The sequence below is a fragment of the Leuciscus leuciscus genome, assembly GCF_965113295.1.
Source record: "Leuciscus leuciscus genome assembly, chromosome: 23".
In the NCBI taxonomy this organism is placed as follows: Eukaryota; Metazoa; Chordata; class Actinopteri; order Cypriniformes; family Leuciscidae; genus Leuciscus; species Leuciscus leuciscus.
Window position 1 is genome coordinate 720,251 of NC_138747.1, and position 15,594 is coordinate 735,844.

At 40.3% G+C, this 15,594-nt stretch overlaps 2 protein-coding genes across 3 annotated transcripts in view; one reads left to right on the forward strand and one right to left on the reverse strand.

Annotated features, from left to right (window-relative positions):
- Window positions 1-7,553: 7,553 nt before the first annotated feature.
- map1lc3c (microtubule-associated protein 1 light chain 3 gamma) lies at window positions 7,554-10,015 on the reverse strand. 2 transcript variants are annotated; one of them, XM_082156323.1, is made up of 4 exons: window positions 8,866-10,015; window positions 8,712-8,779; window positions 8,522-8,628; window positions 7,554-8,036 (listed from the first exon to the last, which is right to left on the reverse strand). In XM_082156323.1, exons 1-4 carry the CDS (start codon window positions 8,921-8,923, stop codon window positions 7,853-7,855), a joined length of 417 nt encoding a protein of 138 aa, XP_082012449.1. In that variant the 5' UTR covers window positions 8,924-10,015; the 3' UTR covers window positions 7,554-7,852. The 2 variants fall into 2 exon arrangements, with proteins under 2 accessions (XP_082012449.1, XP_082012450.1); XM_082156324.1 differs by having other exon boundaries at window positions 8,712-8,767; window positions 8,866-10,008.
- Window positions 10,016-11,063: 1,048 nt separating this feature from the next.
- strn (striatin, calmodulin binding protein) overlaps window positions 11,064-15,594 on the forward strand; it is a 52,760-nt gene continuing 48,229 nt past the window's right edge. The window contains exon 1 of the mRNA XM_082155817.1: window positions 11,064-11,417. Within this exon, the coding sequence (XP_082011943.1) occupies window positions 11,211-11,417 (207 nt within the window). The 5' untranslated portion in view covers window positions 11,064-11,210. The remainder of the gene's footprint in view (window positions 11,418-15,594) is intronic.

Consider the following 15,594-nt stretch of genomic DNA (forward strand, 5'->3'; position numbering starts at 1 on the left):
AGCAGCGCGTAATACACTAAAATAACAGCGATTTGAATCTATTGAGTACTCCTGCCCTGAGAGCAGCGCGTAATACACTAAAATAAAAGGGATTTGAGAGTACTCCTGCCCTGAGAGCAGCGCGTAATACACTAAAAGAACAGCGATTTGAATCTATTGAGTACTCCTGCCCTGAGAGCAGCGCGTAATACACTAAAATAACAGCGATTTGAATCTATTGAGTACTCCTGCCCTGAGAGCAGCACATAATACACTAAAATAACAGCGATTTGAATCTATTGAGTACTCCTGCCCTGAGAGCAGCGTGTAATACACTAAAATAAAAGTGATTTGAATCTATTGAGTACTCCTGCCCTGAGAGCAGCGCGTAATACACTAAAATAACAGCAATTTGAATCTATACTCCTGCCCTGAGAGCAGCGCGTAATACACTAAAATAACAGCGATTTTAATCTATTGAGTAGGCTACTCCTGCCCTGAGAGCAGCGCGTAATACACTAAAATAAAAGTGATTTGAATCTATTGAGTACTCCTGCCCTGAGAGCAGCGCGTAATACACTAAAATAAAAGTGATTTGAATCTATTGAGTTCTCCTGCCCTGAGAGCAGCGCGTAATACACTAAAATAAAAGTGATTTGAATCTATTGAGTACTCCTGCCCTGAGAGCAGCATGTAATACACTAAAATAAAAGTGATTTGAATCTATTGAGTACTCCTGCCCTGAGAGCAGCGCGTAACACACTAAACTAAAAGTGATTTGAATCTATTGAGTACTCCTGCCCTGAGAGCAGCGCGTAATACACTAAAATAACAGCAATTTGAATCTATACTCCTGCCCTGAGAGCTCGTAATACACTAAAAATAACAGCAATTTGAATCTATCGAGTAACGTTACTCCTGCCCTGAGAGCAGCGCGATCGCGGGAGAAGTATCATTTTGACCGTTGAAATATCGCGGAAAATTTGAACGAGTTCTGTTCTCGCACATCAATTTAACAGACAGCGAGGTAGCATTGGAAAAGCATGTTTTACACCAGTTACCCCATAAGCAGCTTTGTTTTGGTCGACTGATGAAACAGTCAAATCAAAATGCATACAATACGATATTTAGACGATGATTAGTTCTGTGCATTTTTAAATGTTCGCTTATTATCTTAGTAAACGTTAGAGGATGTTGAATTGTAACACAATATAGTTGTAAATTCACTTACCTTGCAATAAATGCGTTCTCCCACGAACATGTCTTTTATTCCGACTATTCTTCAAGAAATCCCTCCGCAGCGCATCTCAAATTCAAACGTCTAAACCCCGCCCTTGCTTCAGTTTCATTGGTTGAAGCTGTAAACCAATCATTTTCCTTTCTGCCCTCAGAACATGTTTGAGTAAGTAAAACTCCCATCTGCTATCAAAATGGGCCAACATTTCTAAAGAATGCTTTCAGCACCTTGTTGAATCAATGCCACGTAGAATTAAGGCAGTTCTGAAGGCGAAAGGGGGTCAAACACAGTATTAGTATGGTGTTCCTAATAATCCTTTAGGTGAGTGTATATTTTTTCCTACTATGGAAGTCAATGAGACCAGAAACTGTCTGGTTACTGACATTCTTCTAAATATCTTCCCTTCTGTTCAGCAGAAGAAAGAAATTCATACAGGATTGAAACAACATGAGGGTGAGTATATGATGACAGAATTTTCATTTTAAAGTGGAGTATCCCTTTAATGCGAGTGATGTTCCTCGATCATGTGCCGCTCCACTGAGGAACGCTCTGGGAATCTCCTGTTCTTCCCCAGGACTCTGAGTTGTCTTCTCTCGGGTTCACATGATCTCAGTAAAGCGGGGTGAAAGGTCAGGAGGTCAGACGCGGGGTCACCTGGTGATATTAGCAAACGTGTCTTTATTAATGCATCTCAGTTCTGCAGTCACTGTGTTAAACTGAGGAGATTAAAGCACGTAAATATAAGCAATAAAACAGAGAAGTACTTTTCAAACTGCATTCTCATTTTGCTCCAATTCAAAACCATGCAGCCAAACACACACACACACACACACACACACACACACGCATGATCCAGCTATTAGAAGTGCAGACAAACACACACACACACACACACACACACACACACACGCACACACACGCATGATCCAGCTATTAGAAGTGCAGGCAAACACACACACACACACACACACACACACACACACAAACAAACACAAACACTCACACACGTATGATCCAGCTATTAGAAGTGCAGGCAAACACACACACACACACACACACACACACACACACACACACACAAACACACACACACACGCATGATCCAGCTATTAGAAGTGCAGGCAAACACACACACACACACACACACACACACACACACACACACACACACACACACACACACACACACACACACACACACACACACACACAAACACACACAAACACAAACACTCACACACGTATGATCCAGCTATTAGACGTGCAGGCAAAGCTTCTGGTTGTGACGCTGCTGAAGGATGACTGACACTGAGAACACACTCTTCTGAAGGCATCATGTGTGACACACACCTTTCACACACAGACTTGAGATCTGAGATCAGGAGAGTTCGTCTCAGTCCCATCTAGAGTTTACACACGCCAGCAGACCGAGAGTGTTATGAGTATAATTAATAAATGCCTATTGTGTTTCTGCAGTGTGTGTGTAAGAGAGAGAGAGAGAGAGAGAGAGAGAGAGAGAGAGACACCAAATTCAACAGGTGCTCTGATTAATATATATACATGTGTATATGTGTATATACGCATGTATATAAAAAAATATAAAAAAAAATATTAAAAAAAACACTAACAATAACAATACAAATATGTAATGTATGTATGTTTACATTTTAAACGGGTTCAAGTTGAGTTGGTTCTATTCTAGAGGAATGTTAAAATTGTTTATTGACCGCATGAAACCACTGACAATCACAGTTTGGAACATCCAAGGCATTAACTCATCAAGTTTTGGATGTAAAATCAAAACCTTAGATTTTAAGAAAAGTGTTTTAGATATAGACATAATAATCTTACAGGAAACATGGCGCAGAACTGATGAGGTCACTCTCTGTCCCCCAGGATATCGGGAAATACTCATATCGTCCCAAAAACACAAAAAAGTCACACGCGGGAGAGATTCAGGGGGCATCATAATCTGGCACAAACTTGAAATTAATAAATACATCCAACTAATCAAAAAAGAAGAATCTCATATCTGGCTCAAAATCAATAAACAGCTCAGTCAAACTACACGAGACATATTCTTATGTGCTCTGTATATTCCTCCCTCTGAATCTCCTTACTATAACGAGAACATCTTTGAGACCCTCCACAGCCAAATCAACCACTTCCAGGCCCAGGGAAGTGTGCTGATGTGTGGGGATCTCAACGCCAGAACAGGATCCCTACCCGACTACACCACAGACAACGGGAATAATTATTTATTTGGACAGAGCTTTCAACAAAACAGTGTTAACTTTTCAAGGACTAACTCTGATACTCAGGTGAATAAAACCGGCAGGCTTCTACTTGAGCTCTGTCGAAGCCTCGGCCTGTACCTCGTCAACGGCAGGGTGAGAGGGGACTCTCTAGGGAGATACACCTACAGCTCATCTCATGGTTGCTCAACAGTTGACTACATGATCACAGACTTAGATATATTCTCTTTCAGAGCATTCACGGTCAAACCACTAACACCCCTATCGGATCACAGCCAAATTACTCTGTATCTAAAAAGGGAAGAAAATACTAACATACACCCACAACCCAGTAAGCTGTACAACATCCGAAACATCTACAGATGGGCTCAAAACAGCACTGAAAAATACCTGACCGCATTTGACCATCCCCAAGTGGGCTTACTCATGGATAACTTTATGAATTATGATTATCCTCATAATGAAGATGGCGTAAATCTGGCTGTAGAAAACATAAATTACATATTTGATTATCTGGCAACAATATCTAATCTTAAAACCACTAAGAAAAACCATAAGCAAAAACAAAAGAATGAAAAATGGTTTGATTCAGATTGTAAAAGAATAAAGAAAAATTTAAGACAGCTTGCAAACCAAAAACACAGACAACCAGACGATTCAGATTTACGTCTTCATTATTGTGAGGAGCTTAAAACATATAAAAACACACTCAGAAAGAAGAAAGAACAGTACATCCAAAATCAGCTCAAAACTATTGAAGATTCTGTCCAATCAAACAGTTTCTGGGACAACTGGAATCACCTAAACAATAAGAAACATGAACAAATTACAATACAAGACGGAGACACCTGGAAAAATCACTTTGAACAACTCTATAGCAAATTAGACATGAATATAAATCAAACACAAATATATGAAAAATTAAACCATATAGAAAACATAATTGGCAAACACCAAAATCCACTAGACTACCCAATCACAGAAGAAGAGCTGATGGATAAAATACAGGCTCTGCCAACAAAAAAGTCAAGAGGACCAGACGGCATCCTAAACGAGATGCTTAAAAATATAAACCCCAAATTCAAATTGGCCATCATGAAACTGTTCAACTTGGTTCTGAGTGTTGGTCATTTCCCTGACACCTGGAATAGAGGACTCATAACGCCCATATTCAAAAGTGGAGACACATCAGACCCCAACAATTACAGAGGCATCTGTGTGAGCAGCAATCTGGGGAAGCTGTCCTGCAGCGTCATCAACACGAGACTCGTCCACTTCCTCACAGAGCACAGTGTCCTGAGCAAAAGCCAGATCGGATTCCTACCAAATTTTAGAACATCAGACCACATCTTCACCCTACATACCCTGATCGATAAATACATCAACCAAAACAAAACCAAAATTTTCGCTTGCTTTGTAGACTTCCAGAAGGCCTTTGATTCGATTTGGCATGAAGGCCTTCTTTCTAAACTTCTAGAATCAGGTATTGGGGGCAAAACATATAGCATTATAAAAACAATGTACTCAAACAATCAATGTGCAATTAAAATTGGCCATAAACGAACCGAGTTCTTCACTCAAGGGCGGGGTGTGAGACAGGGCTGCCCACTATCACCGACCCTCTTCAACATCTACATTAATGAATTGGCAAAACTCCTAGAAGAATCGGCAGCTCCTGGCCTCACACTTCACGACTCCTCTATAAAGCTCCTGCTGTATGCGGATGATCTGGTCCTGCTGTCTCCAACAGAAGAGGGTCTACAGCAGAACCTGGACACCCTGCATCAGTTCTGTCAGACCTGGGTCCTGACCGTCAACCCAACCAAAACTAAAGTAATAACGTTTCAGAAAAGACCCAGATGTCAGGGAAAGGGACACAAGTTCACCCTTGGTATGACCAAACTTGATCATGTCACAAGCTACACATACCTCGGGCTGAAGATAAGTGCAAACGGAAACCTAAATTTGGCCGTGAATGAACTGAAAGAGAAAGCAAGAAGGGCCTTCTATGCCATCAAAAAATCTATCCAAATTGAAATACCAATCAGAATCTGGCTCAAAATATTCCAATCAGTCATAGAACCAATTGCATTATATGGCAGTGAAGTTTGGGGTCCTCTCCTAAATCACCAATTCGACAAATGGGACAAAAATCCGATTGAAACCCTGCATGCCGAGTTCTGTAAGAGTATCCTGAGAGTACAGAGGAACACGCCGAACAACGCATGCAGGGCAGAATTAGGCCAGTACCCTCTCCTAATACATGTGGAGAAACGAGCCATCAAATTTTGGAAACATCTAAAAATGAGTGACCCCAACTCTTATCATTATAAAGCCCTTCAGAACCATGAGATGAACCCTGAGAAGAGCCCGCTCATTCAGCTGGTCCTGAGGCTCCACACACAGACTAACACCACTAACACTAACCAGCCTCAGGACACTGACACCCTCATCCACACAATCCGGCCCAACCACATTATAAAAGCTCAGCGAGAGCATTACCTGACCTACTGGACTCAAACAACACAAAAACAGAGTAAACTAGAATGTTATTTGGCCCTAAACAGAGACTACACAACTGCAGAATACCTGAGTGCAGTGAAGGACTGTACACTCAGAAGAAGAATGACGAGGTACAGACTGAGCAACCATAGCCTGACTGTGGAGACGGGCAGATACAGGCAGAGCTGGCTGCCCCGAGAGAGACGCCTCTGCCCGTACTGTGACCAGGGAGAGGTGGAGACAGAGCAACACTTTCTCACCAGCTGTCCCAACTATGAGGACATTAGAGGGACTTTTTACACAAAATTTGAAATACTTTGCCCTAACTTCCTAAAATTGAACAACAAAACACAATTCCAACACCTATTAGGTGAAAAAAGAGATTGTATCATACTAGCGGCAAGATACATCGATGCCTGTCACAAAAAGAGAGAGTTGACGACCAATCAGTGATGCGCTCACACACACACACACACACTTTGGTCTCTCCTGCACACACACACAATCTTCCTCAAAAATAATTGTTAAAGTATTTTTATTTTAAGCAATCGTAATTATGCTTATATTTTCTGTCCAATCATGTTAACTGTTACATGATATATTTCATCTATGAAGCTCCAAACACTGTCAGACACACATGAAGGCGTTCGATGAACCTGAACATGAACCATCTATTACTCTATCCATCCTTCTATCGCTCTATCCTTCTATTGGTCTTCGGTGTATTAATTTGTCTATGCACAGCTTTATTAATATTCAAGAGATGCTGTCACAATCCTTTAACTCTTCCCACAGGTGAAGCACTGAGATCCTCTCGAACAGCAAGAGCGCCACCTGCAGGCCACGGTTCATCACAGCTGCTGCACTTCTACAGGATCAAACTAGTCAACACAGTTTATGACAGATCTCTCAATACCTGGGTCACTTATCAAAACTCAGTTCTCCTTAACATGTTAACAATTCATATACAAGTCATTCTTTCATAATTCATCACTTTTGATGACATTTTATTCATTTGTAGATTTGATTTAAATATGGCATTACTGTATAATTGTAGCAGATTGTGGTCGTATTCAGTTTTGAACTCAAGTTTAACCAAATGTGAATATGCAAGTTGGCCTGCAGGTACAGAGGTTTGGTTGTGTTTGAGTAGGAATCATTCAACACATTTTTTGCCAAAGCAAAGGAAAATTATCCATAGTTTAGTCCCCATGGACTTGTTGGAATTAGTGCGAAGGGTTTGGAAAAAGTGACTCAAGTATTGAGAAATTGGTTCAGTGATTAAAATAATCTTTAAGGGTTAATCACAAAAGGTCAACTTCCTATACTTAGGCATACAAATGGTTAATCTTTGAACTGCTTTCGCACCACTGATGAGTGTGTGTGTGTGTGTGTGTGTGTGTGTGTGTGTGTGTACTGCTGAGGGTCAAAGGGTTTAGATGATAGTTGCACCAACTTAAACTGCTGCAATAAAAGTGACCTTAAGTTTTGCTTTCAAATCTTTAATGGCAATGAAACATCTTTATAAATACATTTCCTTGCTTTAACAATACTTAAAAAAAAAAAGCAAGTGCAACGCGTTTAGCACCAAACATCAACAATATCCTTTATTTTTTTAAATCACCACATGATTAACCAATGAAAGATTGACCATTTTATTTCTCAGGCATATTTGAGGACACTTCTGCAGAACATGAGTGAACAGAAGTCTCCCTCTAGCGACCGATGCACGAATTACAGAATTTATTACAGACAATTAAAACATACATCAGAAAGATAAGTAAATCTAAATACCTAAAAAAAAAGTTAACACTATATACAAAGACTTAGATATCTCACAGTTCAGTGAAGTAAATGAACAAGCCCCCATCTGCACTCATCACCTGTTATTATAAGCCTGGCAGTGTCCAAACATCTCCTGAGAGGCGTAGGTCATGTACAGGAAACCATCCTCATCTTTATGGTCCTTGTAGAGCTGAGCCATGGTCAGAGACATGCTGGCGATGCCGGAGTTGTTGATCAGCAGGTAAAACGCTTGATTGGGCATCAGGGTCATTCGATTCCTGAGAAAAATCAAATCAGACGTGAGGAAAAACCAGTCTATGGGAAAATCCCACACCGTGAGAAAGTCCTTAAATCCAGCCAGGTGATGATCAGCTGACGCCTCGAGCGAGTCACTGCAGTGTGGGAACTCTGAGCCATGGAATGATATCAATCTACTACTACAGCACATTACTAATCATGTTAACTTTTACATTTTTTTTTTTTTTTTTTTTTTTTTTTTACATATATATAAAGCAAAAAAGCTGAAGCTGCTTTGAAACTATACATTCGCGCCTTTTAAAACTATAGTTTCGCGCGCCTATGGTGACCGTTATTTTCTGAGGTAATTTTAAACACAAAATGCGCCAACAGTCAGACTCAGACATTAGCGGTATTGTTAGAAGTGCTACACGAATAAACTTAATGGAAATTTAGAAATTAGACAGAATCATTTCTTTTTAAACATTTGAGTAAAGAATGAATGTTGTGAAGGGTTTTTCCTCACCTGATGATGGTGACGAACTGTGTCATAGTGAGTTCTTGCGGCACGAGGAACTTTGTCTTATCCAGAGGCGGTAAGTACTTCTCTCTTTGATATCGCTCAATAATCACCTGAAATACACATTATTTAACGCAAAAAGCCAGTAATAGATAAACTAGCTATATACACACATAGAGAACTGGGCTTTTCCTACCGGGATTTTAGTTGGAAATTTAGTTCTGATTCCAGCCACCTCGTGTTTCCTCGTAGCTGGTTGGTAATCAACATTAGAAAAAACAAAGACAACATTTGATTTTGACAGTATGTCAACAGATCATCTAATGCTTGTATGATATAAAGACACATACCTAAACTCTTCCTCTGTTTGAAGGGTTTGGGATGTTGAGTTGTTTCAAACGGAGGCATGTTGTATCGCTCCACTGACCTGTGCGCGTATTAATTACTGGCGAAGCGCACTAACACTAATTAAATAGTGCGCCGGCTGTGACGTCACGGGGCACGCACGCTGCCGCTTTACCGCCTTCAATCCACTATTAAATCAAGAGTTTAAAATAATAATAAAAATACAAACTGTTGTTGAGTTGTTTTCGTATAAGTATTTGTCTAGTCTACACTAATAAGGATACAGTTGTTGAGTTGTTTTAGTATAAGTCTTTTTGTCTACACACTAATAAGGATGAAGATACACATTCCTCAAGTGTTGCAGGTAAATGAGGGTCTGAATGGATCTTTGTGTTGTTCACGGGTTTGACCTTCTCAGGGTGTGTGTAAAACAGAGGTTAGTATTGTAGTGTTGTAAGCAGTTTGAGCATGACATGATCACTTAAACAAATGCATCCATTGTGAAAATATGACACTAGCATTTGGTTGACTCTCAATTATGTAATGTTAATAACATGCATTTTATATTACCTGCCTTCTTTCATTTAATTATTGTGCTGGTGTTCATTTGCATATGGCTTATTTTATTCGTAGTAAAATTGTTTAAAATCTCCAAATCTGTATTTTCATTAGTATTTATTTGCCTTGTGTGCTTATAGCCTTAGGGGATTGCTAACCGCTATCAATAAACAAAAACTCTGAAACTAGCAATGAGAAGGTTTGGCGGAAAAAAAAAGAATAACACGCATCCGAACTACAAGTCCCAGCATGCTCAGTGCTCGTCTCTGATTGGCTACTCACAGTGCAAATTGTTTGTTCTGTCCAATCAGAGTGTTTCGTGCTCGCAGCGATCTGTTGACCTGCTTGTGGGCGTGAAATGAGCGGAAACCAGCGTTGAGAAGTGCGAGTCATTTGAACGAATCGGTTCGTTCGAACGTTTTGTTCTTTTGAGGCATATTCAGACATGCGCGCATTTATCATGAACTTAGGCTAGTTGTTTGATGAATATTTGGTTAAATAAATTTGCATAAATGTAGTGTTTTTGCATAAATTTAGTTTTTGATTGCCTACATTTCCTACATGCTCAAAAATATATGTTGTGTTTGATCACACCTTACATTTATGGGTAATCATTTTTAAAAATGTTTTCTAATTCTTAAATAAATACCATAGAAGTAGCCTTTACATGAACTGCAGGTTTATTATTAAAACAATGAAAAAAATAATTACTTGAAAATAAACTTAACTGGGAAAAAAACCATATTATATTTCAGATAATTGCCAAGGGAACATTTCTCATTTAGTTTAACTTGATGTACTAAATATATACTAAATATATAAACTAAAATATAAATAATGTAGGCTATACCTCAGAATATGCTAACGTACATAAATCAGTTTCAATTAAAATAAAATGTGGATAAAAAAAGTATATACATTATATAATAAAAAAGATCAAATCAATTTATTTATATAGCACTTTTTCAAACAAATCAATGCAGTTTAAAGTGCTTTACAGGCAAGAACAAGCAAAATACACAATAAATAACCAAGCACTAAACCATGAGATTTGAATGTGTTATAAGACATTACAAGAAAGCCAGGGTAAAATGTTTTTAATTCCCATTTAATTTAGATGTCACTAAAATAATCAATCAAACGCTAACTTTATCTGGACAATAACTTTATTCTAGATCTGCTGTAAAGCCTAAACACTCTGTTACTGTAATCTCCTATTATCACTGTAAAGCTGCTGTGAAACGATCTTATATTGTTAAAGCGCTGTATAAATAAAGGCGACTTGACTTGTCTTAAAATATACGCTTATCCATCTATTCAAATTCAAGCTAAAAACTGAATCGATAAGTTTAAAGTGCTTTACAGGAAAGAACAAGCAAACTACATAATAAATAAACAATTAACAATAAAAGTTCTAGAATCATGAGATTTGGATGTTCTGTATCATAAGAGATTAAAAGGGATAAAAATGTCTTAAATTAGATGTCACTAAAATATACGCTTATACATCTATTCAAATTCAAGCTAAAAACTGAATCGTTCAAATCCATGTTATTAGTAAAGCTGCCATTTTTTGCGGTTCGGTTCTACGCGATCGGTTCAGCGAATCGGTTCAAAAGAACGATTCATTCACGAATCGAATACAACTAGCGGAAACGTCATGAAGTGACAGCAGCAGCTCGCGGTGAGTGAGCCCGTTTCCCTTCGAGCTCCGAGGCGGATATTTCAGCGAGCGATCGGACGAAATCTAGTGTCCGTGTGGTCGATCAGACCTCCGATTCCCGGCCTGGCCATGGACGAGCAGGCGGGCCCCGGTGTGTTCTTCAACAACAACAACAACTCGGTCCTTCCCGGAGCGAAAGCGCCTCAGCCGGGCGACGGCGGGGACACGGCCCGCGCTCAGTACAGTATTCCGGGGATCTTACACTTTCTCCAGCACGAGTGGGCCCGTTTCGAGGTGGAACGAGCCCAATGGGAGGTGGAACGGGCCGAGCTGCAGGTAACGCGCCTTTTGCGAGCGTTATTATTTTCTGAGGTGTTTTGAACGCTCTCCGCCAAAAGTCTCAATCAGACATTTGTGGGCTTGTTTTTCTCTCTCGCGCGCGCTGACGTTAGACACGCACGCGCGCGCGCGCGCACACAAACACACAACCCTGCACACATTAAACGCAGCAGCACAAAAACTTGAGTTTCTCTCCGAAATCCATTGTATAACATTCAGAATCAAAAGCCGCCTTTACTGCGAAACGAACAGAGAAAATATTATCTGTTATGAAATATGGCCAGGACATGTTCTTGACAGGAATTCTGCACATTTTTTACATTCCTGTCTTCCACTGAGATTTTAAACAACCTTCATGTTGAGTAATTCAAAATGTAGCCTTTTCATCCTAAAATTAAGTTATATGTTGCATAAAGAAGACTGTTTGTAGCACCATTAGGATATTTTTGCATTATAGCATCATATGTATGACATAATATTCGTGTGTGTGTGTGTGTGTGTGTGTATATATATATATATAATACATAATATGTTATGTGTGCGTATGTGTATGTATGTATATATTTATATATTTGTGTGTGTGTGTGTGTGTGTGTGTGTGTGTATGAACAGCATCATTTTCAGGATTTAACACCGTAACAATGAATCTTCATAAAGAGATTTGCAAACCTAAAACGCTTTGTTCAACATTAACTGTCTTGAAAGTAATGTCACATTGCAGAAATCTTCATGGCCCTAAGATCAAGCTTCTGGTGTGACATGTTGATGTTTCTGTGAGTTTGTTCCTGTGATTTCTCGTCATGACATCACAGTTGGAGAGCAGTTACATCATCAGTCTGTCACCATCCGCCTGCATCATCTGCATATCTGAGTGATGCTTTGAGACAGTGTATCATCACAGCTACAAGGAAGTCCGTAACGCTAAACAACTCTTTTGTCTGGCTCTGACTATCGAGTGTAGACTGTCTGACTGTGACTATCGAGTGTAGACTATCGAGTGTAGACCGTCTGGCTGTGACTATATAGTGTAGACCGTCTGGCTGTGACTATATAGTGTAGACCGTCTGGCTGTGACTATATAGTGTAGACCATTGGTTCCCAACCTGGGGTCCGCTCCCCCCTCAGGGGGGGTTCCAGAGTTCACAGGGGGGGCGCGGGAGCGGATATGCTTTGAGGTGAATAAAGATGCATAAAATGTTCCACTAATAATTTTATATAAAACATTTTTTTTCAAAGTTTTAAAAAAATCATATGCTTACAATGCCGATTTCAATTACAATTTCGTTATTTCAACTGTAGGCGCGTGGCAAGCGCGCTCATGATGTAAGAGACGCCGGCGCGACCACAACAGCGCCCAACATCAAATGGCAAACATAATGCAAGCGGAACGAAACTGCTCGTTATTGTGTGGTTGAAGGACCGTTTATCAGTTTGGACCAGTGCAGCGCGAGCCGATCGTGATGATGATGCGACACTGTTACTACACAGCGCTAGGGCTGTCCCCGACTATGGATTTTCATAGTCGAATCAAAATCGTCATGTCTTGCCTATAGTCGACTAATAGTCGAATCATGTGTATGGGGGTGGGGCTGGGGGCGGGGCTTTAACGTTTCAAAGCCGCGATGTACAGAAATTCACACAAAGATATAGAAGAAAATGTATAAAAACATTTTTGATCAATAAAACTAAGAAATAACATAAATAACTCCAGAAAAGCCACACTGCAGATTTGCATTTCACATGCAAATCAAATTAAATCGGCTAAATTACCTGTGCGAGCAGGCCAGCCTACAGCACAACATCGATGCACCGAAAAAATAAACAATTAAAGCTGCCGTCGGCAACATTTTTTTGATCATATTCAGTGTAATCGACACTATAATCCGACAGAATAACATAAATAAGGTGGTTTTAGAAAAAAACCCGAGCTTCTAACTCCACCTGGAGCGTGTTATTTGTTTTGCAAAAATCCAGCGCTCCCGCTTCATCAGGTCCAATCAGCGCAGGGGGGTGTGAGATCTGACTGTCAATCACAGGTCGTGCACACGCCACAGATCCCCCCTCACTCGTGCACGTTAATATCACATGCACACGCCACGCCTGAAGTTCGCCTGGAGATTGCATGAAGCGTGATGGCGGAGAGAAAATCTACTAACAAGCTTCCAATTCCTCGGTTATTGCTATCTATGGATAGATTAGCCAGGGCAGCCTACCTCCGAGTCCATGGTGTTGATAGATGCTGAAGAGACGGACGCGTTCACAGAAAATCAGGTACACACGCACAGTGACGCACTGACGAGCACGACCTCGATGGGAGGGTGCTCGCTGGTAGTGGGGAGGGGCATGAGAGTTGTAAACATTCAAAATTTTGGCTAATCGACCCAATCTGCCAGACTTGCCGACGGCAGCTTTAATTTACTAAGTTAAATTAGAACAGAATATACCTTTCTAATAAATAAAAATACAAAACGAAATAAATCAGAATCAAGTCACAGAATGCCTAAAGTGCAGGGGAAAACACAAGCCACAAATAGTTAGATTAGATAACCCTGACAGATTAATAAATAAAATAAAAATAAAGAAATTATTAAAATAACGATAGTAGCCAGAATTTTCAACTTTGTCTTTTTAACTGCAGAAACAACAATAAATGCTAAACTTTTTAAACCAGTCTTTTTAGCTAAAAATGTTCACAGCATCCAAAAATAAAATTAGAACCGGCTGAAAAGTTTTGAAATCACTTATACCTGATCGAGAGAACAAATCCTGAAAGTCTTTCACTCTGTCCGTCTGTTGGAGTCTTTTCAAATTGTTCGCGCGGATAAAATACATTCTAACGTGAAACCCAGTCTATGCGTGAAACATGTTAACGTTGGCCGGCAGAAGTGCGATCATGGTTTTCCTGATGCTAAATCCAACCTTGGAGAATATCCTTTCTGATGGTGTACATTCACACTTTAGATTTTCTTATCCCAGACATTGTTAAAGATTTAAATCCTTGCCGCGAAGACGCTCCTCTGTCGGTCACGGATTGAAAGTGAAACTTAAATCTGTCACGGGGTGTTTGGATTTATTCACGCACGTTGAAAAATATTTATTAAAAGCTTCTTTCTTTGCACATTTTTATATACAGCATTATCATAATAGGCTGAATATTAACGTATTGACATAAAAGCTAGTTCTATGTGAAATCAGACATTGAGCGCCCTCATATAGCCAAAGTGGCATGATCCTCGTTTCATAACACCTCTGCAAAGATTCGACCGTGAGATCGGTAGTCACTGATTGTTAAATATGTACATAGGGGGGGCCCCAAGGAAAAAGGTTGGGAACCACTGACTGTCTGGCTGTGACTATATAGTGTAGACCGTCTGGCTGTGACTATGTAGTGTAGACTGTCTGGCTGTGACTATGTAGTGTGGACTGTCTGGCTGTGACTATATAGTGTAGACCGTCTGGCTGTGACTATGTAGTGTGGACTGTCTGGCTGTGACTATGTAGTGTGGACTGTCTGGCTGTGACTATGTAGTGTAGACCATCTGGCTGTGACTATGTAGTGTGGACTGTCTGGCTGTGACTATGTAGTGTGGACTGTCTGGCTGTGACTATGTAGTGTGGACTGTCTGGCTGTGACTATATAGTGTAGACCGTCTGGCTGTGACTATGTAGTGTAGACTGTCTGGCTGTGACTATATAGTGTAGACTGTCTGGCTGTGACTATGTAGTGTGGACTGTCTGGCTGTGACTATATAGTGTAGACCGTCTGGCTGTGACTATATAGTGTAGACCATCTGGCTGTGACTATGTAGTGTGGACTGTCTGGCTGTGACTATGTAGTGTGGACTGTCTGGCTGTGACTATGTAGTGTGGACTGTCTGGCTGTGACTATGTAGTGTGGACCGTCTGGCTGTGACTATATAGTGTAGACCGTCTGGCTGTGACTATATAGTGTAGACTGTCTGTCCTTGATCTCCAGCAGTCGAGGCTGATCTTCTGTTTGATGTCCTGCTTCACCTCCTGTAAGCCCATGACACACACACACACACACACACACACTTCTCTGTGATTGAGATGAGATATTTACACCTAAAGGGCAGCGATTGATTAATGAATGCTTCTGGAATGTGTTTGGCATTTATGGGTCGTTTCCCCCGGACGTCCGAACGTTCTCTCC